Consider the following 27,025-nt stretch of genomic DNA (forward strand, 5'->3'; position numbering starts at 1 on the left):
TAAGTCTACAGAACTACAGAAACGCAAGGAAAGTTTGCAGTTGATGAAAACAGCAGCGATAAAAAACATGTTCTCCTGACTCTGAGTTCTTGTGAACAAAGAAAGCATTTTAGATACATGTAGTTTCACGGCAATACAAATTTGGTGTCTGTTGAATCACCAGGGGCTTTAACACTGCGTGCGAATTTCATTTCCATTCCTTTCCCTGAATTCCTCTCAAACAGCATCAGACTTGGAGGTATGATTATTACAAAATAGGCAAAGTGGGAGGGAAGCGGTGATCGCAACATTTCCCCATGGTGACATGGCAACAGGTACCTGTCAAATGCTATTATGCCTATTTTGCACATCGCCACGGCAATGCATCAAGGAAGAGCCTGGGGACAGTTGCTTTGAAACGGAAACAAAAGACAAGGCTGAGTCCAAGATTCTATGACCATCAAAATGAATGGAAATCTCCTGGATGGAGAAAATATCCCGTACATAGTCACTCTGACTATGAGAGGCTCCCTGACTGTCCAAAATAACAAGATGGGAGGATATTGGATGTCTAATGAGGAAAATGCCTACGGCCTGAAATCAATTTATGACAGAATGCAAACCGGAGATAAGGATGCCAGGTTTGCTTTGTCCAGTCTGTCCTTGGGACACATGATGACTACTTCAAACAAAATTGAGTGAGAAAATGGGAGCTCATCTTTTTGGAACAATTGCACTGCCAGTGATTTCTTTTTTTTACACCATTTTCTGAAGCATGACCATTTTATACACGAGAAAACTCAGGCCCTATTAAGGATAGTTCATTCAAATCAAATTCAATATGGAAAAGTAGAATCTACGACCCATGCTTCCTTCAAAAAGACAAAAAAAATCAGATAGACAAAGACAGAGAGGCAAGGCAATAGAAATAACCACACAAATAAAATTCGGCCTTCTTAATAACCCTTTCCTCGGCATAATACGTCTTCAATGACAACCTTACTGAATGGCTCTTCTGAGATGCTCAGCATCACTACAGCATTATTCTAGTGCCATCAATAACAACACTGCCTGTACACCACACCGGGGCAAGATGGGCTGACGAGCAGTGTGTGAATACGCTCAGCCTGGGCTCAGCCTGAAGAGGCAAGAAACACAACTCGAGGAGCTGCTTCACCAGAGGAAGAAGGGGGGGGGAGAGCGAGGAGATGTGGTCCAGAGAAGCCTGCACCTTAACTGCATCCTCTACGTTTTTGGTTTTTCCCTCAACTAACGATGACTCTGTTCTCCATTGATGGGGATACACTACATGTACCAGTACATGTAGATGGTTGGTCAGCTGGCCAGGGCCCTCTGGTTATCTATGCAATGAGCCGTCTTGACAAAACGAGCACTTGCATGTGCGTTAAGTCTACTCACAAGTCTTGGAAAACACTATGAGCCAGGCACTCCGGGATAGAGTAAACCTTTCCTGATTGAGGTCTCATCTTCTCATCTCAAAACTGACTACACATCTTCGGCACTTAGTTCTGACAAGAAAAAGCCACACTACAGACATACAATGTGTTCTGTGATCCATGACAAGTAATGAGGCATGAGTAACTTGGGGTGAAACATATGAAAGCAAAGCCATTAAAAGGGCCCTGTGTCTTCAAGTATTTTTCACTGGAACGTTGTAGATAAGTGACCAAAATACAAGGCACTGGACAATGGTCAGCAAGGTCTGGAGTAAGAGCAGATCCGGACTACACCTAATTAGGGGAAATGGTTGCCCCATTCCTTCCCCTTATGTGTGGGGTAGTGGAGCAGGAGGGCGTTTTACATGTATTTTGGAATGCAAACTTTTCAAGTGCTGAAAAAGATTTTAGGAGAATTTAGGACTTCCACTGTTGGGAAACTGGTTGCTCTTGGCCTCACAATGGAAATGTGCACGTACACTGAACAGGTACATGAACACTGTATGTGCCACTTTGGCGATGCATTTGACTTTAAATAACACTTTGAATGTTCACTTCTGTCGAGTTGTTGCTCATCTGTCGGGGCAGCCATTTGTCAGCCATCTTCTTGACAGTGGATTCTGGGACTCTAGTCCAGTTTGGCTGTTTGGACGTCAATAATGTGATGGGCCATTTGCATCTCTCCGCATTTACATGTACAAGGCTGGGAGGGTACGCAAAAGGTGCCAATCCTTCAGTGATATCATTGCATGAATACTGTGATAAATCAATTCTTATACTGACAGGTGACACACTGAAGACAGAACTCTCAAGTGTAGAAGATAGTCATTCAGTTGTAAAAATCCTATAAAATAGATCAATATAATTTGTGCTGAAAGAAGAAAAAAGGAGTGGAGGTAAAAAGAACATGAATCTTCGATTGTTGAGCATCCCAATTGGTGACTTGACTCAATTCAGACTCACACTCAGCTACATTGGTGACTTGACTCAATTCAGACTCACACTCAGCTACATTGGTGACTTGACTCAATTCAGACTCACAGTCAGCTACATTGGTGACTTGACTCAATTCAGACTCACAGTCAGCTACATTGGTGACTTGACTCAATTCAGACTCACAGTCCGCTACATTGGTGACTTGACTCAATTCAGACTCACAGTCAGCTACATTGGTGACTTGACTCAATTCAGACTCACAGTCAGCTACATTGGTGACTTGACTCAATTCAGACTCACACTCAGCTACATTGGTGACTTGACTCAATTCAGACTCACAGTCAGCTACATTGGTGACTTGACTCAATTCAGACTCACACTCAGCTACATTGGTGACTTGACTCAATTCAGACTCACAGTCAGCTACATGTATGTTACAGGAGGCTTACAAAAACTGGGGGGGCAGGAAGCTGTGAGGAGGACCTCACCAAGAGTTCGCTAACCGCCCTTGATTTTTTTCTTGGATGGCCGGCCATAGACGCTGGTTCATTACATCGGGTAAGTTGGGGGATTAAAACAGAATGAAACACTGAAATGCCAGTCAAAAGCAATTACAAATAAAACAAACAAGGACCCTCCGAATGCACTGAAGAGGCCCCTTCAGATAGATTGTCGCGTCACGCAGTCGACAAGCTCATTTCCAAACTGAAATTGCTCTTGCAAATGTGTGGGTAGGGGAAGCATCTCTGATGTCTCAACTGCTCCCAGGCCTTTGGTTTTAATTGAATCCTTGTGTTCCAAGCTCATTTGCATAAAAATGAAAAGTCAATAAATTTGATGAATACTGCAATCATCATAAAGACGACGACATATTAAACATCGAAGTACAAATTCTTTTTAATACTTAGCTTGTGTTCTTCTGTTACGTGTTTTTGGTTTTTTTGCCAATTTATATCATGGATTATGCATTGTGTGAGTTGTTTTAATAGAAAGCCTCTGTGACTTACTTTGCATTACATGTATACCTGTACACAGAGTTATTTGTGACTGGTTGTAGAGTTTGCATGGTTCAAAATGCCCAATTTACTAGTTCACCCATCTGCCCATGTCACTGATTATAATGTTGGCCTTAGTACAGTGATAGCAATAAGGAGGCTAGCTCTTTGATGGTTTTTCTAACATATTGATGCATTAAATATTCCAAATTTTCCCCGATATGGAATCGTGCAAGCTTAATATTTTTCTACCGGTAGTTGAGCACATATTCACAATTTTTCAACCAGAAACCTGGGCAACATTTACAAATGATGATGATGCTTCAATGCAAAGTCAATAGAAGGGGGGCTTATCTCTCAGTAATTTTGGTTTTAATATTTAACCAGAAAGCAATGGTCATTATGTTTTATAGCACCACGGCACATCATTATCACCTCATAAAACCTGTGAAAATGTGGAGATGATATTCAAACAGATTCCAAATGTATCAAGAACCTCTGAACAGACACTTGAAGTTTCAATCTGATCCTTTTCAAGGAAAAATACATGTATATGCATTTGAGCAAGCAGTCCCGAGGTGCCATTTGGACATTTTCTCAATCTGAAATGCCTCCACTGGCACCTTAAATCTTTGGAAACCAGCCGCATGTTGGCAGTTTTTCCAAACAGCTTCAACGACTAAGAAACCGGTCCATTTTTACCACACTTGCAAGTAATTTCCATCAAGGAGGCATCAGCAATGGAGACGGCGCTTTGAAGCACAAAAGAATGTCTGTAAATTAGCCCTGCTGGCTGTTAGAATAGCAGTCGCCAAAATTACATGTACATGTATCTACCGGTACCTGGTCCCCCCCCCCCGCAAAGCCCCAAACTATAGTAAAAATCCCTGAATTTGCTCAACAATTCATTGGCAGTGACACAAAGAGTCTTAGTGCATAGGCACGTGTACATGTATGTGCATGTATTGTAAGCAGCAGACAATGCAATGGTACTTGCTGGTACGTCCAAACCATTCTATCCTCACTTTGTTTTGCAGCATTACAAGCTTTGTGAATGTAACAGATGGGTACGATTAAGGAATAAAGTACTCTCTCAGGTATGTGTCCTGAAATGCTGTAGTTAAACAGAGTCGTTTCTTATTTAGCCTACTGCTGAAGTTTTAGAAGCACTGTATACTTACTGTTGACTGAAAGCTTACCCCCCCCCCAAAAAAAAATCAAAAGGTTGTAAGTTAGGAAGGGCTGGAACCTAAACTGTCCTGTTTACCAGTGAAGGCACTTCACCACAGAGCTTGCTGGGGTCACCTGGCCAGAGAAAAACTACACTCCCAGTGTAGAATCAACACTTTCCCAATGACATAAATAAAGTCTTCTTATAAATAAATACGAACAGTTCTTGAAGTTCGAGAACAAAAAAGGGTTCCAGTACAAAGACATGGGCAAACCAAACTGAACTGTAACACTGGCATGCAGCTTCAAGTGCCCATGTACAGGTGCATGAATGCTCCAACATTCCAATTACATGCATGCTGTGATCAGAGAGCCATTGCTCAATTCCCATGGCTGGTAAAAAAAACAGCAACAGCGCCCCCATAGTTCTAGCAAAGTATCCAACTGCTGAGTACAAACATCTAGAAGAGAAACAGAATGTTTCAAAATCTAGCCCTTAAAGTGCAGAGCACCTGGTTCAGTAAACAAACTACACCGTGTGAGGAAAAAAAACAACAGAGGAACGTATGGCCAGAATCAATAGAGAAGCAAAAAAGAAGGCTGAATGGAGAACAATGGGCCATTCTCTTCACATTGGTTATTGATCTGAAGGAGGCTACAGACGGCAAACACCAAACACTTGGAACAGTCTTGAGTGCAACTCTTACCAGTAAACGCGGGGGAGGGGGACTTGTAAAATCTGGACGCTTTGCTACTCTCTTGTTCTGATTTTTTTTCTCAAAACATGCTGCGCATGGTATTGGGCCACAAGGTTTTGGGTTTCATGAATGCAGATTTCAATTGGGACAACTGCGAGGATGCAAGAAAAAAATATTAGCAAGCAGGATTTTGCAAAACAGGTAACGTCAATTCTTCAGAATAATAAAATATAAAATTTTCTCAGTTAAGTCAGTCTCATCACTTCACACTAACAAACAGAGAGCAAAATGTAAATTCATCAATATCCTCATTCAAAGTTCGTCCATGAACAAAAACAAAATGTCATTATTCGATGGGCTCAATAAGAGACTGGAACAAAAAAAGAGATGATGTTAGTGAGCAACAAGGTGGTCAGTTGGACAACAAAGGACCGGCGAGGGCAGTGTTTGGGTGCGGGACCACTCCAATGAGTGGGCTCAAGGTGGACCGAGTATGGCCACTGGACATGCCAGACAAAGGCTCCTCACACCTGTGCCACTCTTTAAGAGCTCTCAACTCTACAAACACGCCTCTACAAACACAGCGCTTGGCTACATATTACAAAAGGTCAGCACATTTCCCTAGATTCATCTGGCCAATTTCTTTTTTAAAATACAAATACTTTTTTTCTTTTCCAAAACTGCCAACCTCAAAAAAAATATGCTTACTTATTGAGTGGCCATTGAGCCAGTCTAACTGCAATACGGTCAAGGAGGTGCAGTCCAGCTGTGTTTGCAATACTGCTCCTACATTATTTTTTCAAGTAAACAACTTGGGTGTGAAGTAACAAGTGTACACATATCCCCCATTTGTATTTATGATGTTCCTCTCAAGTTTAAATATCACTGGGTAAAATTTTATACAGCTACATGAATGAAATTACATGAACATACATGTACGTGTATGTGTCCAACACATGTACATGTACATGTGTGTGTAGCACCATTTATATGTATGTGTCATCATTCTGCCAAGTTGGACTCATTAAAGTGTTCACCCACAATCTCTTGTTTAGTACAAAAAGTCATGCAAACTGCTTACTACATTGATCTGAAAAAACACATTTCAATCCAAGCAATATCTTTCTCAAAGGCCACCCCAGTGTCTGGCGAAGTTGACTAAAATGAGTAACAGGTACAAAAATAGTATGCTATTAAACAATACTATGCGCTGTTTTCATTTAGAATACGTGTTGCAAGGAAGCAGGTCAATAGCCTTCTTAGAGACACACATTTCAGGATTCAGTCTGAATTCAGCTTGTAACTGTTGTTTTTAGTGAAGGGTGGCATAAGAGATGCATCCGGCCTTTCGGCAGAATAGTCTTAATTTGACACTGTTGCAAGCATGTGAGCTGAAACATGTCTGACAAGCTATCACCAAAAGTTGTCAGTATCAAACCTTGTCTCAAGAATCACCACCTAAGAGAGTGCTTGAAATCTCTGGAGTAAAGTTTCATTTCTCAAGAGACTTTCTCCATTAAGTCTTTTGTTGATGTTTTGTATAACAACTAGCACAAAGAGTCCATCTTGGAAACGGAAGCAACAACTGCGAGCTTTCACTTTCTAAGCAATGTCCGGAAAGATCAGAGAGTAATGAGAAGCTTGGAATTCGGCCATTGTCTGAAAAAGTACAGGCCCCCCTATTTGGAGCTGGAGACAGGGGGAAAATGGACAGTGGTATGTTAGCACAGAGGACGAGTAAACACAGCATCGTCGTGGGCATTTTGTAGCAAGTTGACATAGGTCTCGGACCATTTAGCAGGGCTTTCTCTCCCTGCTAATCCATCTTCTTTTGCTGATGAATGGCACTACGCTGGATCCACAACGGATCATCTGCTAAACAAATCTAACCTCCTGAAATGATTTTTTTTCTTTTCTTTTTATTCAGAGAGGCTTCTGATATGTCGGATTGTTGACAGGTCCATATCTGTGCCTCTCTTGAGCACTTGCTAAAACAAATGGCCAAAGAGACTTCAATGGGGTCCTCTCATCCATGAAGGCAGGGCCCTAACTGCTGGATAAATTGAATGTACATGTAAATGTGGTCAGAGCAGGGGCAGGGCAGGGGAGAAATTCGGCAGAGAGGATTAAAGACCTATTACCACTCCATTCCACTGGGAACCCTAAATTGCAGTGGCATGTTAGCAGACCGAGTTAGAGTACAGCCTAAGCGCACACTTGACTCTGGAGTCTTCCGCTGACAGAGGGGCAGAGGGGGAGTTTGCCTAAGAAGTACAGTGCCAGGTCAAGACAACTTTGGGCAATCCTCCAGTGTAGTCAGAAACCCTTCTCCACTAGTACTAAATACTCCTTCTGCTTCCCTTCATCATGTGCCAGTCCCTCCACTCAAATATAAAAAACAATCGAGCAGGGGCCATAGCCAGTCCGATGGAAGGGGAGAGTGACCTGACCATGACTTGGATCTTTCCGTGTCTAATAAACAGAGCCGAATATGCTCGCCTGTGCTGCCGCTGTTCCTGATTTTTTTACATCCATGGCGAGTCCAACTGAGTACTGCTCATAGCCATGAGTATCCTGCTCTCAATCACAAAGATGCCTTCTTAGTCACTCTAACCCATCATATGACCAGGCTAGCTGTTACAACTGCCATGCCCACTAGAATCTACAGCACACATTTTGAAGACAAGTACCCAGGCTATGTCTAAGTAGTATACAATTGCGATACAAATGGAGAACTTTATACACTGCAGGTGATAATATTTGGATTTCATCTTCAGGTCCTGACAAAATTTGTCTTCCAAAGACCGTGCATACTGGCATTGGTACCTGTACATTTAAGCCAAACTCAATGTCAATCAGGAGGAAAAAGTGTCAGTATAACACTACGAACATCTAACAGAAGAAAACACTGAGCGGTGACAAAATGAGCCCATGCTGTCAGAGAGGCAATGGAAAATTTCAAATCAGATATACAGATGCTTGAGTGGCTTCTTACCTCCGCGCTGCTGCTGGTACTGGCCATAGCCGCCTTGCTGGCCGTAGCCACTTTGCTGACCGTAGCCACGCTGCTTCTGTTGCTGCTGCTGGTAGTAACCCCCTTGGTGTTGCCGGCTGCGTGCAAATGACTGCGGCGGCGGCACGCTGGCGTAGGGAACGTTATGCCTACAGAGGAGGACGAGGATGAAGCAAACTCTTCAAGCGGCATTTACGTTGGGGCAGGGCATTAGCGATAATTGGGAACAAAGGTGGTGAGACAAAGTTTAGAAAAGAACCTGCAAGTCTTGAAACACAAACTTCACTGGCTACGTCTGAATTTACTTGGCTGCACCATGAAATGGCATGAGACTATACAAGAGTGGCCGCCGCCAGAACTCATTGAGTCATTTGTAATTTCAGGCCACACACGAGTAAATTGGAACATGAACTAAGTGTCCTATATTTACAAAAGAGCAAACATTTTTGCCCACCTTATTTCCATGAAAAGTCGCAGAGTTAACCACGGATGAATTGGATGAATTTTTCTCCTTTTTAACAGTTTCGAACCATTTCCATTCAGTACATGTGTTGCCAGAGACGGATATATTTACAAATAGAAACAAATTCAGTTGAGTGTATCTACCAAAGCAAATGAACTGGCAGTACACTTATTTCAGTCCATAACGCAACAAAGAGGATACATGTAAGAAGTGACCGGCCAAGTGATGGTCAATTTACTTCTGTTTAGACTATTAAGTTTGCCAATGACAATGACTTGACGGCGGTTAGTTTTTTCTTTTTTAGAAGACTCAGTCGACTCCAATTAACATGAAGAATGAGTGACATCTGCTTGGTGCCTGTACCACTGAGCTACCTGTATGCGGAGGATCATCCCTTCCCTCATGGACTTTGCATGACAACAGATTGATGCCGATTTACCAGTTAAAGTGTACTGCATGTAGCGGGGTATGTTCAGTCCGCTTACAAGCTGACCTCAGCCTTAAATTTTGCTTCCTCGCTCTCTTACTGGTGTCTCTTGTAACCAGAGGGTTTGTTTTAGATGGGTCATTCCATGAGAATGGGGCATAATTTGTGACGGTGTCTATTGTTACGTGGGTGCAGTAAAAAGAACAGCTACTTCCCTGCGTGTAGATTTCAAATTGACGTTGTTACACACCTTGCAAGGCTGAATACAGAGGTGTGTATTATTTTTACAGAGTAAATAACCTACTGTACAGGTCATGACAGGTGGTAAAAGTTACTCATGTAACAAGGACACCGTCACAAGTTGTGCCCCAACCTCATGGAATGACCAAGATACTTCTGACAGGAGTGTACGATCAGCTTCAAAATATGAGTCAGTGAAATATGATCCCAGAATTGGAGTTGGATTAATACATGTGATCCGGCACGACAAAATGAGCGTAAAGTCACATTCGCTCTTTCTTATTTTGAGGGTTCAACGTCAAGCATTGAAGCGGAGGTCAATTTGGGGGTTTTGAAATATTTGGAAAGAGTAACCCGTCTTTTTAATTCCAAAGTGTTTGCAGGATCAAAGGTTTTAAATGTCATTTTCTAAGCAAGTTCGATGACAATATTTGTTCATACCAAGTTACAAATGTTGAAACAATGTTGAAAACAAAGACGTAAAGCTGTCAGGATAATGTCACATTGTCACCTTATATTTTTATCCAAAGTTCTCCACGTACATACCACTGGAGAGCTCACTCTCTGCTGAATTCAAAATACCAATATCTCGGTTTTTGAAAATTCCAACTTTCAGCTCATTTTGTGGTGACACCTCACATATACAATAAAAAACAGACTTAAAATTCCAAAGTCTGTCACTTTATGTAAAACTCCCACTTAAACTGCTTCTTAATTTACAAAATATTAACAATTACTGGTTTCTGAAACTAATAACACAGTAACAATGAATTACATGACATACAACGGCATACACTGGAGAAAAGAACGAAATAAACACTTGTTTTACACTGTCAACAAATCATAAACCACAAACACAACAAGTCCAAACATAAGATCAACCACAAATGTACATAAACATGCAGAAGACACAAAATATGTGGCATTTCTAAGGAGGAGCAATTACACCAGAGAGTATGTACCATTCACCTGGTTAAAGAGACGACATGGAGGTAATTCACATACATGCACATATTTCAACACACAGTAATTCTCAATCTCTTCCTTTGTTTAATATTGGATGACACCTTTCATAAGCTGGGAAATAGCTCTGCAGCTCAAAAAGCTAGTTTGGGAAAAATGGATGCAAATTGCAGGAAGGGATGAGATGCAGTGTCTTTGTCAACAAAGGTGCTGTGGGACACTCTGACTAGGTTCAGCGCCTCGTGTTCAACCATAAGGGCTGAGCCACAGTGGCAATCCACACAGTCATTCAGACATTCAACCACCATTCCCTGCATTTAATAGAGATGAGGGCCCATTCTCATGCACTGCTGCATCTCAAGGTTTGACCAGCGAGTGTTAAATAACTTCCCAAATTAACCCCCCCTCCCAAATAGATGTCACCTGTACTCATCTTTTTTCTACTAATTGTGCAGGCAGGCAATTAAATACCAGCCAAAATGTCCCCATGCACGCAAACAAAGCTCCTTGAAAAATTAATCACATCTAAACGCCTATAAAAAAGTTAATTATACTGTGCATAATTGAACTGGTGGTGTTTGAAATTATGAGACAGGTTATTTGTTAAGCAGTCATTGTTATGTATGACTTCTCAGTACTGCCAACTCTTACGCACAACAGTTCCTGCTTTCCAAACCACTTTGCAGTGCCTTGAAACTTACGGCACTAGTTGAGAAGATAGACTTTGATCAAACCGAAACTTGGTGTTTGTTGATTCGAGAAAACTGCCTAACAAAGATCACCCAACCAGGGACTCACAGGAAATGCATTCATGCACAATGATATTTGGAGTATGATATTTGACAGTAAAAGACCAACTTCTGTTTCTGTGTTTGCCTTTTCAGTGAGTTATACTACATGTACCTGTGGTCTGAGACCAAAAAAAATGCTTAAATGTAAACTTAAAAAAAAAAAATTCATAGCTTCTATGAAACTGTTTTTTATCTCCAAAATATTTGCGTTATTCTTAATCTGCAATTACACTGATCATTTTTAGAGGAGTGCTAACAGAATCAAATTGTGAACTGCCAACATTGTACAGCCAGCATTCATGACCATATGCCCATAATAATTACAAAATCCACACGTAATTATTCTGAAGGTTTGGTGCTGCCTTTTTCCTGCACAACATGACAATATTCAATAGCAAGAGTTACCGGTAGTTTGAGGACTTATCAACAAGGACTCAACCAGGCTCTGACAAGTCTGTCAAAATTTTCAGATATACAAGAAAAGATCACACCAACGCAAGGTGCAGGCATGTTCACTAAACTGAGAAGTAGCCAGACATTAGGGAATTGCATAAAGACTGGCGTAAAAAAGGAAGGTGTATTCAATAAGAACTATTCAAAGTGGGATCTTTGGGGTAGACATTTAAATATTGGTAATTCCAACTCAAAGGGCCATTGCATTTCTAAGGCTAAAATTTTAGCAGGCCATATCCATCAATAATTCACGTACGTAGATCTTGAATGCTGTCACCAAAGTTTCACTAAACAAACCAAAATCCACAGAACGTAAAGAGTGAAGGGGAAGGGTACAAGACCTCCTCAGACTCAAACAATTCTCATTTCTGAAGCTCCGAAGCTCAAAAGAGAGGCCACACTGGCAGGCCTGTGCCACTGAAGTAGGTTCTTATGCATACCTTGGCAAACCTACCAAGCAATGGCTTCATCTGCTTTGCAAGTGCAGCCTCACTTTCATTTCAACATAAAGACAGTGTCTATGCACAGAACCACAAAGTGTGTGGTCCAACCCTCATTTTACATGTACAGGTACCTGCACCAAGGGGGGAGGGCGTAACTCATGTCAGGGCGCTGTAGAACCACAGGGGTAAGCAGCGGCAACCAACTCCCAATTTGCCACTTCATCATCTCCACGTCTTCGTGCCCACTGAAAATGCAATCTTGGTTTAACAAGGATGGCTATGTACATGAACTGTACATACACGTGTGTCCAACGATGCACGATGACCTCTTCGGTGTTATTTCTCACTTGGATTTTTATCATTATTCAGGCGACTAGCATAACAGAAAATGTTTTAAATAATACTCTTTGTCGTCTCTCTTGAGTATGATTTAAACAGAGAAGAGTGTGATAAAACCATGCAGCAAAAGTCCAAAACAATACCACAATATCTGGGTTGCTCAGGTTGCCAAGATTTCGCTGCTGAAACAACTTTATCAAGTGACACAGTCTTGATCTGAGGTCTCTGCATCGTTGGAGATAATGTCAGTGCATGCACCTACCAGCTAAACTAGACAAACTTATGAAAGGAGTCCAGGTGCTCCTTGTACAAGGAAAAGATGCCCGTGCAAGATGGCTTTACAGTGCAGCCTGGTACCTCTTGTTAGCTTTAAAAGTCGGTCCCACACCAAACCAAACCAAGCAATAAATTGATGAGATTTTAGTTTTCCTTCTCAAAGCTGCTGTCAAAGCAGGAGATTGGCAACTGTGGTATCTTTCAGAATTTTAGAGAAAACATTTCAAAAATTCTTGAGTTCACAAACTTGGATTTGAGTTGGTGTGGAACAGATCCCATTGCATATAAGCTCATCTTCTGATGTTAATAAGCCAAATGAAGTTATGTGTAACAAGACAACATGTCCGTTTGAAATGAAAGAAAAAAAATTATATATGCACATAGTGTACATGAAGACTTACAAAATGAATCATACATAAATTTGACAGAGACATGTAAATACATGTACAGCATTAATGCTTGATTTCGTGAAACGGACAGGTAATGAAATAGGAAATTACACTGGCTCCCTACAACCAATAACTTCATCATGCACCGATGGTAGAGGCAGAAAGCCATCTTATGATACTGCCTGCAATACAAGCTTGTCATGTAACAATTTCTCTAGCCAGCTCAAACATCATGAGTATCCTGGTGAGACCAGTTTTTATTGCAGACTCTATAGAGGGCGCCCTTAACACATGGTGACTGCCAGCACATGCTGAAAACATATCTATGCATTAACCACAAACTTATAACCAAAAAGATCTTCTCTGCAAAAACGATGACTTAATGTAAAAACTCTCCACTTGACAGTCTGATTTTTTTTACTATACTCTTTACCTTTTTTCAATTAGAGATCACATTCCTTAATTAAAAAATTAAAGCCAAATCAGCATGATTCAAAAATCTGAATGAAGATTGACAGGTACAAATGTGTATACATAAACAATTTCTCAAACAGTGGGCATGTCCTTTTTTTTAATAACCATGATAACAAGGGACAAACTCCAACAAAACGATACATTCATTAAAATAACACAATTTCACAAAACTGACACAAATGATATTTATGTTTTTAAGACTAACCAACCTGTGTCAAATCACTGTACTTTTTTTTTCAATTTATTTTTTAAACAATGATAATTTTTGCCATTTGCCAGTTTTACTTTTGCCATTTTGATAAAACTCTTCAGAAAGTATCAGCATGCAAGATGTTCCTCTTCAGTACATCTGAGCTCTAACTAAAGAAAGTATTTTCGGCTGAACAGAAAAACTCTCAGACATCCTTTCAGACATCAGTTCTTAAAACCTGGCTTGGAATTGTTTACATGGTCACAGGTAGTTGCAGTAATGAAATGTCCCAGGCAGAAAGCTGTGAGAAAACGTCCAACAGATTCACGGAGGGAAGAATATTACACTTGACACTTTCTTTGACACTTTCAGCCAACTCAGAATGGGTCAAATATCACCTCAGTGAGTTGACACAGGACTATCTCCTATTAAACATGATAAGCATAAATGGAGAAACTGAAAGACAAGTTGTTATTTTTTGTAAAATAATAAAAACAGAGCATCACCTACAGTAGGAGGACATTAGTTTAATCGAAAAGCAAAAACAAGACATCATGCTCTTTGTGAAATGCTTCAAAACAGAGACAAACAACAAAACAGGAACTGAAGAAATACCACATGTCAAGAATGTGTTAGCAACCAAAAGTAAATACATGCTGGTTATTTGAAATGGCAAAACTAAACAGTGTTGGATGTTTCATGTGCTGCCCTTTGAACGGCATGCAAGCTTTATCTGAGGGCAATCTGACTCCAAATAACTTAGGCTAGGGGCGACACCTTGAACTAAACCATAACACACCAACGAGGAAAACAAATACATGTATGAGTCACAAGGAAGACAAATACAAGTAATGGGCTGGATTAATGTTTACAAAACAAAACCAAAACTCAGAAATGATGAGGAAAAGACAATCCCATGCTTGACAAAAACACACAAAACTGAAACTTCTTCGGCTTGATAAGAAGAGAAGCTCAACACAAAATGACCACCTGCTATCCCGCTGTGAAAAAATACATACAGATATTCTGATGCTGGGAACTGCGCCACAGGAGATTTCAAAGTCAAATGGTAACATTACCTGAGACTTGAGATTTCCAGCAAATTTTTCGGACATTTTCTGTAGCCTACCTAGGATTGGGTTCCCTGTGTCCATGAGCAGGATAATATTGAAACACATCGCCAACTCAACAAGTATTACAGATAATCACCACATTACAATAACTAATTGTGATACCCTGGGTTTGGAAAAGCAAATTAAAAGGAAACAAAAAACAGTGCACCTTCACACATTTGCAACTAAGAGGCCATTTTTAACAGTCAAATTCCTAGAGTAACTCCTCTGTCCATCATTAAAATGAAACTGTTGTAGTGTGGTCCACACAGTGCATTTTGTAAGCAAAAGTTTAACCTTACATAAATACAATCATCATGCATTAACAGAATTGTGAGCTTTTGTCACCCCAGATATCCACTTGGATCTCCACTTGGAACTCCACTTGGATCTCCACTTGGAACTCCACTTGGATCCCCACTTGGATCTCCACAAGGATCTCCACAGGGATCTCCACAAGGATCTCCACAAGGATCTCCACCTGGATCTCCACCTGGATCTCCACTTGGTTCTCCACCTGGATCTCCACTTGGATCTCCACTTGGTTCTTCACAAGGATCTCCACTTGAAAAATCCACTTGGATCTCCACTTGGATCTCCACAAGGATCTCCACCTGGATCTACACAAGGATCTCCACAAGGATCTCCACTTGGAACTCCACTTAGATCTCCACTTGGATCTGCACTTGGAACTCCATCTGGATCTCCACTTGGGTCTCCATCTGGATCTCCATCTGGATCTCCACCTGGATCTCCACCTGGATCTCCACCTGGATCTCCAATTGGAACTCCACTTGGCTCTCCACTTGGAACTCCACTTGGATCTCCACCTGGATCTCCACTTGGATCTCCACTTGGATCTCCACTTGGATCTCCACTTGGATCTCCACCTGGATCTCCACTTGGATCTCCACTTGGATCTCCACTTGGATCTCCACCTGGATCTGCACCTGGATCTCCATTTGGATCTCCACCTGGATCTCCACTTGGAACTTCACTTGGCTCTCCACTTGGAACTCCACAAAGATCTCCACCTGGATCTCCACTTGGATCTCCACTTGGATCTCCACTTGGATCTCCACCTGGATCTCCACCTGGATCTCCACTTGGATCTCCACTTGGATCTCCACTTGGATCTCCACTTGGATCTCCACTTGGATCTCCACTTGGATCTCCACCTGGATCTCCACTTGGATCTCCATTTGGATCTCCACAAGGATCTCCACCTGGATCTCCACTTGGAACTCCACTTAGATCTCCACTTGGATCTGCACTTGGAACTCCATCTGGATCTCCACTTGGGTCTCCATCTGGATCTCCATCTGGATCTCCACCTGGATCTCCACCTGGATCTCCACCTGGATCTCCAATTGGAACTCCACTTGGCTCTCCACTTGGAACTCCACTTGGATCTCCACCTGGATCTCCACTTGGATCTCCACCTGGATCTCCACCTGGATCTCCACTTGGATCTCCACTTGGATCTCCACTTGGATCTCCACTTGGATCTCCACTTGGATCTCCACTTGGATCTCCACCTGGATCTCCACTTGGATCTCCATTTGGATCTCCACAAGGATCTCCACCTGGATCTCCACTTGGATCTACACTTGGATCTCCACCTGGATCTCCACTTGGATCTCCACATGGATCTCCACTTGGATCTCCACCTGGATCTCCACAAGGATCTCCACCTGGATCTCCACTTGGATCTCCACCTGGATCTCCACTTGGATCTCCACATGGATCTCCACTTGGATCTCCACATGGATCTCCACTTGGATCTCCACTTGGAACTCCACTTGAATCTTCACCTGGATCTCCACTTGGATCTCCACTTGGAACTCCACAAAGATTTCCACTTGGATCTATATATATGCAGAATGATTAACTTTTTCTTACATTTGTAAGCTGATCTGACTTCTTCACCTCAATTCCCAATAAGGATATGATTCTCCAGCGGCAGCCTCTATACATTATAAATTAGTAAAATTGCAAAAATTGGTCTTGCTCATGGACACAGGCACCGTAATCTCAGTTAGTTTCTGAACCCCCTTCTGCAAGAAGTTTGAATGCTGTAAATTTTTAACCATCAATCGTATATTACCAACAAGCAATGGGAAAAACATGGTCACAACTTGAAAGGACATGTGCCCATGGAAGTGTTACCGGTATTTCCAACAAGGAAAGAGTTCACACACAGACATCACTTACTTTTCCCTGCAGTGATAAATTAGCCATCACAAAGCAACAACATCCTACAAAGTCCAATTTAGCAGAGGGAATGGTGAAGAATTTACACAGGATTGCTTAAAGTTATTTTGGATAAACCACATAGGGTTTGTGCATGGGGTGTCGTGATGTCTGTGTAGAGAACTCGTTCCTCTAGTTGTAGCCAGATAGTACACAGTTGGCCTCATTTTATGACCCGTGTAGACACCTCTGTGCACCCGTGCTGGCTTATAATCCAGCCACCCAGGAAATTCAAGCTTTGTTTTCAATTGTGTGTCTCAGTGAATACGTCCATCATACAATTCAAAGATTATTTCAATGAGCTGAGGCCTGAGCTTACCTGATGGTACGCTGGGCCGTCATACTGGAGAAGCTCCCCCCTCGGTAGCCGCTGTCCCTTTGGAAACCCAGCTGCGGTCTGTATCTGCCACCGCCCCGATTCACTCTGTCAAAATCTTCGGGCTTCAGGACCTTGCCAGGAGGCCTATTGTAAAGAACAAAATCAATACAATTTGATTAGAAAATAAAAAGCAATTATTCACGCACACTTGAGTGTAACCTTTCCCCAACGGAGATTGCAGAATGGGAGAAAAATATTGTTTGGGTTTTGCCGGGACTGCCAACAATTTGATGTTGGATTGTGTGTTCGAAACGTAAGCCAAACAGAAATGCACGGAAGAGCCAGGATAATGCACAATTTACGGTTTCAAAACCGAGCATGTCTGCGCAATGTTCAGACATAACAATAAAGTGCCCCACCAAATGTTTGACAACTCTAAGGAGGCTCAAAATATCCACTACTATGCTGGATCAGAAATTGAACAATGAGAAAGGGTAACTTACTTGGCTCCAGGTAACTGCTTGGCAGGAAACAGGTGACCTACAGGGTACTGTGGGTCCTTAAAGCTTACGCTGTGGGGAGAGATTAAATTAAAAGCAACTATCTCTGAGTTTTAAAGTTTTCTTATTCAGTAATGTTACAGAATATGTGCTGGATATCAGATGTCAAATAAAATGACCTCAAAACTATTGATGTCAGATGTCAAATAAAATGACCTCAAAACTGTTGATGTCAGATGTCAAATAAATGACCTCAAAACTGTTGAGAATGGAACCTCTTTAACTCTAAAAATGCCATGTGGCAGATTTTCAGAAATGCTGTCAGATTTTTGGATGTCACAATTTTTTGCAGGTAGTCTTGACATTTTCACTGAAAAGTGACAGGAAAAAGTAAGTGTGGGTAGAATGCAGGGTAGAGCCCTTCCGATACATTCTTCCTTGAAGAATGCAATTCATAAAAAGCCATTGTCGTTACAGAGGATCCGTCCAACAGACTGGTCGGCACTGAGACATGCTGAGGTAGAAGTCTGTAGTACAAGCTTTGTATTGCCACCCTCTGGTCTACAATGGGGAGGGGGGGGTGCTCAGAAATTAAAGCCAGGGACCCGGCATTAGTGATTCCGCATGTTCTGTCAAGGAGCTGGCGTCCAACTGGGCATGAACTCTGCTGAACCAAACACGAACAGACTCGATTGAAATATATCTCACCTTAGGACATTGTTGTGTGTGACGTCTTCCAGTGCCGGCACCGGACATTTCTTCGTTCTGAAATAACAAGGATAACCACAGTTTACTGGACGTCATCTCATCCCTTTGCTCGACTCATGCAACTTGTTTGGCGTAAACTTTTTGAGGTAATCAGCCCAACTCTACACATTAAAGTGCATTTGAGGAAGCAACTCGTAAAATGGAGGTTACCCCTTTACATGTCGGATTATTGGTTTGACACTCCTTGGAGTGTGTGTGGCTGCTCTTTGCATAGGGCATTTTCCTAGCACCAATACTGAAGTGATTTGGATGATGTAGAGCCAACATAAAATTCTCAAAAACAACAGAAACAACTCATCAATGCGTATCTTGGCATTTGAGTTTCTTGTCATGCTTTAGCAAAATACGGAATTGCAAAGCTTGAAAATACAAGTTGAATGGTGAGTCCATTCCATTACATGGGACAGCGAAGTCAATATCTCCACAAGCTTCAAAGAAAGCTAACAAATTGGTATGATTGACTTCCTCCTGTGATTTATACAATATCTGTCATCTGGACTCAAATTAATATTTGTGCTGATCCGTGAAGACAGAAAATTACTCCAGAACAGCCAGAATAAATAAGTCCCAACAGAATTTCTTTTTGACTGTAACATTCAAATAGCAATGCAAGGTCAGAATGGCAATGTCCATCCTTTTCCTATCCACAATGACTAGAAGCAAAGAGGAATGAACAGAATGGGGCATATGAACACTACATTCCATGGGTCATGCCAGCTCAGTGCATCCAGTACCGAACACACCTTACATTCCACTGGTCACGCCAGCTCAGTGCATCCAGTACTGAATATACCTTACATTCCACTGGTCACGCCAGCTCAGTGCATCCAGTACTGAATACACCTTACATTCCACTGGTCACGCCAGCTCAGTGCATCCAGTACTGAATACACCTTACATTCCACTGGTCACGCCAGCTCAGTGCATCCAGTACTGAATACACCTTACATTCCACTGGTCATGCCAGCCCAGTGAATCCAGTACTGAATACACCTTACATTCCACTGGTCATGCCAGCTCAGTGCATCCAGTACTGAATACACCTTACATTCCACTGGTCACACCAGCTCAGTGCATCCAGTACTGAATACACCTTACATTCCACTGGTCACGCCAGCTCAGTGCATCCAGTACTGAATACACCTTACATTCCACTGGTCACGCCAGCTCAGTGCATCCAGTACTGAATACACCTTACATTCCACTGGTCATGCCAGCTCAGTGCATCCAGTACTGAATACACCTTACATTCCACTGGTCATGCCAGCTCAGTGCATCCAGTACCAAATACACCTTACATTCCACTGGTCACGCCAGCTCAGTGCATCCAGTACTGAATACACCTTACATTCCACTGGTCATGCCAGCCCAGTGAATCCAGTACTGAATACACCTTACATTCCACTGGTCATGACAGCTCAGTGCATCCAGTACTGAATACACCTTACATTCCACTGGTCATGCCAGCCCAGTGAATCCAGTACTGAATACACCTTACATTCCACTGGTCACGCCAGCTCAGTGCATCCAGTACTGAATACACCTTACATTCCACTGGTCACGCCAGCTCAGTGCATCCAGTACTGAATACACCTTACATTCCACTGGTCACGCCAGCCCAGTGCATCCAGTACTGAATACACCTTACATTCCACTGGTCATGCCAGCTCAGTGCATCCAGTACTGAATACACCTTACATTCCACTGGTCATGCCAGCTCAGTGCATCCAGTACCAAATACACCTTACATTCCACTGGTCACGCCAGCTCAGTGCATCCAGTACTGAATACACCTTACATTCCACTGGTCATGCCAGCCCAGTGAATCCAGTACTGAATACACCTTACATTCCACTGGTCATGACAGCTCAGTGCATCCAGTACTGAATACACCTTACATTCCACTGGTCATGCCAGCCCAGTGAATCCAGTACTGAATACACCTTACATTCCACTGGTCATGCCAGCTCAGTGCATCCAGTAACGAACACACCTTACATTCCACTGGTCACGCCAGCTCAGTGCATCTAGTAACGAACACACCTTACATTCCACTGGTCATGCCAGCTCAGTGCATCCAGTACTGAATACACCTTACATTCCACTGGTCATGCCAGCTCAGTGCATCCAGTAACGAACACACCTTACATTCCACTGGTCACGCCAGCTCAGTGCATCTAGTAACGAACACACCTTACATTCCACTGGTCATGCCAGCTCAGTGCATCCAGTACCAAATACACATGAACCAGTGTGCACGCGCACATACCAAGAGCTCCCACCAAAGGAATGTCATAGCTTTGTGAAAACATGCAATTTTTTTTCCTGCATAGACTGGATAGTCCTACAATCCAAAACCTATTCAATACAGCATCGCACTGACCACTTACCCTCCAGGGAAGCAGATGTACTCATCATAACCAACGGTGCCTCTCATGCCATTGGCTAGGGAGGGGTCCACGTCGACATTGATTTTGTCCTGGAGCAAGAGAAATCAACAAACTGTGATTTGAAACTGAAGCAATGCCGTGCTGTGCAAAGATATTGACTAAACTTAGAGTGGAACCTATGACATCCGGAACGAGTACTCCACCCAGTAAAGTAGCGAGTCCGAAATTGACAAATGTCAACAAAGTTGGAGTAAATTTCTTGACAAAAGAAGAAAGTTCTATCGTCAATTTCAGATTTAAACCACCACACTCTAGTTCTACTAGAGCCCAGTACACCACAGGAACAGTGATTTTAGCCTTGAAGAAATAAGTCTTGGGAGCTATCCATAAAAAAAATTATTACTGTGACACCAAGGATACTACACTGGCTTTCTCAGTCACCGAAGGGGGGGGGGAATTTGTGACTTGAATTTAGCAGCCGATTGTGAAGTGAGACCTTGGGTTAGGCTCTTCAGAAAAGCCACTCGCCTTTCTCTATCTAATGGTATGAATGGTTACTAACATGGGGGGTGGGTGGAGGTTACAGCAATCGACTTGCTCTTCTGGGAATGACGATACAGAGCTGGAGGGCTCCACAGAAATCTGAAAACCAGATTTCAGGACTTTTCAAGGACTTTCCGAGACTAAATGTGACGATTTCCATGACATTTTAAAAATGCCATTTTACAGAGAAAAAAAGTTTGGTATTTAATATGAAAGGGAAGACTGCCATAGCCACTACTGTACACAGACTGACAAGGATATCACTTGTTAATTTATTATTCTGTTACCACATTAAAAGCTGCCCATCAAAAACAATCACTACATGATCTTGATTTCCATGACGTTTCAGGATGACTGTTTCTCCAGCACTTTTCCATGACCATGGGGACCCTGGCCTGTGACTTTGATACCAGTACTTGGAACTTGACTCCAACACAAAACAACACCTTCTGCAATCCCTGTGTGGAGCCTGCATGCATGTACTTACCTTATCCAAGGCATCCGAGTCATAGAGTTCTTTGAGAAACGAGAACAAGGCATTGTTCTTATGGACAAACAGGCGATCCGGTCCCAGGCTGTTCCTTTTCTCTGCAAAAATGGAGGGTGATTCACAAATACACCTTATTCATGGGGAAACCATTGTTATCTTTTTCCTGAATCTATCGTATTCAATGTAATCTCTTGAATGGGATGGTTCCAGACTATTTTGGGTTCCAAACCTCGCTTTCATAATAATAATAACAGTCAGTTCTTATATACATGTAGCTCATATCACGGAATGTACATGTATCCATGCGCTTATAATTATCCCCCTGCACAATGGGCTCATATCATCTGAAAACATTCCTGAAACGATCTCAGCTCCTCTGGGAGTATACTAGGCTAATACAGCCATTTTTGGCCCAAACAGCTAAACATAACTGTGTCCGCCCTCACTGGTACCCATTTACTCCTGGGTAGAGAGAGGCACAACATGCTGCCACCAACTGGATTTGAACCTCCCACCCTAAAATCAGAAGCTACAAACCCTGACCACCCGGGCACATGTCCCGTAGGGCTGGGTCAATTCAAATAATTCACTATTTGAATATTCAATTTCACTGTGATTGAATGTTCAGTCATACCGACTGCCAGATGAAGGAAAAACCTACATACAAAATCAGTTGCAATAATGGACACATTTGTACACTATAATCACCATAATAGCTTTTCATGTCTAAAGGTATCTCCAGCCACAATTTAGCAAGATTTGAGAGACAAATAATACTTCTTGTACTGTTGAAAATATATGTTCCTTTTCAAATTTGTTAATGAATAACGGACTTTTTGAATTGTTTTAAGGTTTCTGTGGCTTTTCATTTGAATCTGCTTGGAACAAGCCTCCACAGTGCAAATTTTTCTCAATTAAAACAAAAGAAAATTCTCCCTTCTTTTTTATGAATTTTGCATTCGAATATTCAGATTAAAAAAACTATTCGAATATTCGATATGGATTGATATTCGGATATTTGGCACAGCCTTACCTCAATTCCATTTACGTCGACTGTGACTCAACATTTTATAATTTATAACAAATTCTAAATTACTCTCAACAAAACTGGTATAAATATATGTGAACTTTTATTTTGTCAGTGTTATTTCTACACTTAGGTTCCAAAAAGGAAGAGTTTTACCTCAATTTTAAATATGTTGATTAACCACAAAATTCATTGTGTGGTGGTTGCACACTTGACATGATCATGGTTGATTTTACAGCAGTGCTTGCTCTTGGATCCAAATGTTCTTAGCTGTGGTTCTGAGCAAAACCTGGCACCAGGCAACGCATACAGTCTTCATTACAATGTAGCTTGTCGATAGAAGGCATTTTATCACGTGATCACATCCAACTCGCGGCAAGTACGCGTCAAAAGAGGGCGCTGCCACGAACGTGGAGCGTTGCGATACAGTACACGCACAAGATAACATGGACATTTTCCGGTAAATGATAGGTGTGTCAAAATTGTGATTTGGTGGAAATTTTAGAAGCGAAATTGGAATGATGGAAACAAAGTGAAAAAGCGGAAATTTGCTGCCAAAATCGAGAGGGTTGGGAGGTCTATTAAAGGTTTTACACTTAGGAAAAAACAAATGCCTAAAAAATCTTGTTTTGTGGGATGTATAAGTACAACCAATGAGGTCTTCAGATCATTAAAAAAAATGGAACAGTTTCTTACTTTCATCTTTGGTGAGGTTGGGATAAACTTCTTTAAGCGTATCCAACAAGCGCTTCTCATCCACAAAGGGTAACAAGGCAACACCTGTGTGTGAAAAAAAGATAACATTTGATGTCTTTGCTCAGTCTACCATGGGGGGGAAGGGTTCCAAATCTCACCTCTATCTTCAGGTTCAGCCTTCATTTTCACAATTTTAGTCCACTAGTTTTGAACCTAAAGCTCAATGCAGTTCCACATCTTGTTACATGTGCATCAACAATCTCTGATCTGAGGCCAAAGTTTGGGGTACTTTAATTTGGTCCCAATTATATAATTTCAAAAGTGGTTTGAGATGAGGCCAAAGACAAACATAAAGCCCAGATTCCGAAAAAAAGGCCACTGATTAAAGCCTAGTCAGCTTAGCCTAGTCAGTGAGCCTAGTCAGCTTAGCCTAGTCAGCTTAGCCTAGTAAGCTTAGCCTAGTCAGCTTAGCCTAGTCAGCTTAGCCTAGTCAGTGAGCCTAGTCAGCTTAGCCTAGTCAGCTTAGCCTAGTCAGCTTAGCCTAGTCAGCTTAACCTAGTCAGTGAGCCTGGTCAGCTTAGCCTAGTCAGCTTAGCCTAGTCAGCTTAACCTAGTCAGTGAGCCTGGTCAGCTTAGCCTGGTCAGTGAGCCTAGTCAGCTTAGCCTAGTCAGTGAGCCTAGTCAGCTTAGCCTAGTCAGCTTAACCTAGTCAGTGAGCCTAGTCAGCTTAGCCTAGTCAGCTTAACCTAGTCAGTGAGCCTAGTCAGCTTAGCCTAGTCAGCTTAACCTAGTCAGTGAGCCTAGTCAGCTTAACCTAGTCAGTGAGCCTGGTCAGCTTAGCCTGGTCAGTGAGCCTAGTCAGCTTAACCTAGTCAGTGAGCCTAGTCAGCTTAGCCTAGTCAGCTTAACCTAGTCAGTGAGCCTAGTCAGCTTAGCCTAGTCAACTTAACCTAGTCAGTGAGCCTAGTCAGCTTAGCCTAGTCAGCTTAACCTAGTCAGTGAGCCTAGTCAGCTTAACCTAGTCAGTGAGCCTGGTCAGCTTAGCCTAGTCAGCTTAGCCTAGTCAGCTTAACCTAGTCAGTGAGCCTGGTCAGCTTAGCCTGGTCAGTGAGCCTAGTCAGCTTAGCCTAGTCAGCTTAGCCTAGTCAGTGAGCCTAGTCAGCTTAGCCTAGTAAGCTTAGCCTAGTCAGCTTAGCCTAGTCAGCTTAGCCTAGTCAGTGAGCCTAGTCAGCTTAGCCTAGTCAGCTTAGCCTAGTCAGCTTAGCCTAGTCAGCTTAACCTAGTCAGTGAGCCTGGTCAGCTTAGCCTAGTCAGCTTAGCCTAGTCAGCTTAACCTAGTCAGTGAGCCTAGTCAGTTTCCGAAGGAGTTTTACTTGGTGACAAAAACCCATTTGATGACACTTGGAATCCATTACAAAGATATGACAAAAAGTTTTAATAACTGCAAGTCATCACACAGACAAGCATAATGTTCTATTTAAAAGTGACTGTTAAGCTCATTACCTTGCCATGCATACTTCTTGCCATTCAAATCAATGCGAAAGTTGGTAGGGTAGAAGTCGATGATTGGCGAATCCTGCATGATGGGAGTACACCGACTAGTTACCAATATACTCACAACAATGACAACACAGTACAACACTGGGGGCTCGTCACAGCACAGTATTTGAATTGTAACCATGAGAACCACTGCATATAGTCTGTATGAAGGTGTATCTTACATACTTCCCTGGCAGTTTTACAGTTTCATTCTTGGATTATGTCTCTGAATATGGAGGCATATAAACAGGCGAATGCCTGACGCAACAAGATGTCAACTGCAGAAATTTTCACATAAGGCTACGACTTACGATGCTGCCCATGAGTTCTCTCCAAGACGGGGGTAGGAAGTTGCCACTGGCTTCGGGGAAGACACTCATCAGCTGTTCTAGAGGCTTGAACTAAGAGAATAAAGATAGGGAGACAGAAAACAATGAGACAATCACTGATGAGTTTGTTTTATTAAACGCTGGGTTTTACACAAATTTTACACAGTTGCCAACATTTTAGCCAAATGCACGTTTTTGCAGCCATTTTCTTTTCTAATGCAGTGCCAAATATCAGTGTTTTTTTCCTCGCCAACTGCTTTGGATTACAGCCAAAGTTTGAATATATTTGCCATTTTTAAATGCAAAAGTGGAGAATGGCCGCAGACACCCCAAATGCCCTTATGTTGTCCTGCACACTCACCGGCTTGGTACCCAACTCAAACTCATGCGGCATCTTGGCCACCTCGTTGAAGTCGGATGCAAACGGCGCATAGTGATACGGATAGTACCAATCCCAAGATGGGCAGCCTTGATAGTAGTACCGAAGTACCCAGCACATCCCAAGAATGTAGGCCTCTGCCTAGGGTGTGAAGAAAGAAATAATGTCAATTAACCACTTGCTGCAGGGTGCCTTAGGAAATACAGTGTCTAAAACTGGGTGATTTTCAAAACCTTCAAAAGGTATTTTCAATTCTTTAAAAATTCACAACTTCATTTACTGGACATTTACACCCACACGAAGGACTGTCTAGTGGCTACTCTAATCTGACAGACAACATCTATTGATTTATTTCAGCCAAGCCTGTCGCCTTATAAAAAGAACCCAGATTGTGTGATGTTACTGAAGTTTCTTCTGTTCCTGAAACTGGCACAGTACGCTGCTGGCATCTTTTCAATACGGGCCAGATTAGCGTGCAGCAGTACTGTATCGCTCATCACTGAAATGCTGGAGCACTTTTGTTGCCAGCGGTAATCCGCTTGCGCTGAATGCCACATACAGTGTTATAATCTTCAAAACAACAACGGATTACCTCCGCTGTTGACAATTGAAAAAATGTTGGTAATTCCCAGCAGCTCGGTCTTTTGTTACACGGCCTAGCTCTTGTCTGATTTCGGGCACCCCAGCTATAGGTACAAACCCAAGGCACCCGAAACCGGGATCCCTGGCAAGTGGTTAAGTGACAGTTTACACAGAGCCATCTGGAATTACAAGTCATGATCAAGACAGAACAGCATTTAACAGCTAATCATGAACAGGTGGCACGTTCTGATTAGCTGGTTATTCATGCAGTATACGGCTAAATCTGGCACTGACTGATGGCTCTGCTCACCCTAAGGGAAGGATGTCTGCTTACCAAGGCACAAAACAGTAATCAAAAAGGTAAATCCTGTCACAAATGGCAGAACAAACATTTTCTTTGCT

The 27,025-nt window shown here is 42.2% G+C and overlaps 1 protein-coding gene across 2 annotated transcripts in view; it reads right to left on the reverse strand.

Annotated features, from left to right (window-relative positions):
• xrn2 (5'-3' exoribonuclease 2) overlaps positions 1-27,025 on the reverse strand; it is an 81,379-nt gene that overhangs the window by 28,486 nt on the left and 25,868 nt on the right. The window contains exons 21-31 of one of the 2 annotated variants that reach the window (XM_087132494.1): positions 26,024-26,182; positions 25,645-25,734; positions 25,298-25,370; positions 23,795-23,878; positions 22,069-22,169; positions 21,039-21,127; positions 18,589-18,645; positions 17,884-17,952; positions 17,381-17,524; positions 12,160-12,273; positions 8,231-8,397 (exon numbers count right to left, since the gene is read on the reverse strand). In XM_087132494.1, the coding sequence (XP_086988620.1) occupies positions 8,231-8,397; positions 12,160-12,273; positions 17,381-17,524; positions 17,884-17,952; positions 18,589-18,645; positions 21,039-21,127; positions 22,069-22,169; positions 23,795-23,878; positions 25,298-25,370; positions 25,645-25,734; positions 26,024-26,182 (1,147 nt within the window). The remainder of the gene's footprint in view (positions 1-8,230; positions 8,398-12,159; positions 12,274-17,380; positions 17,525-17,883; positions 17,953-18,588; positions 18,646-21,038; positions 21,128-22,068; positions 22,170-23,794; positions 23,879-25,297; positions 25,371-25,644; positions 25,735-26,023; positions 26,183-27,025) is intronic. The other variant, XM_087132502.1, reaches the window with a different exon arrangement.

This window comes from Acanthaster planci, linkage group LG01 (assembly GCF_054643075.1).
Source record: "Acanthaster planci isolate LZ-2023a linkage group LG01, COTS_SCS, whole genome shotgun sequence".
Taxonomy (NCBI): domain Eukaryota; kingdom Metazoa; phylum Echinodermata; class Asteroidea; order Valvatida; family Acanthasteridae; genus Acanthaster; species Acanthaster planci.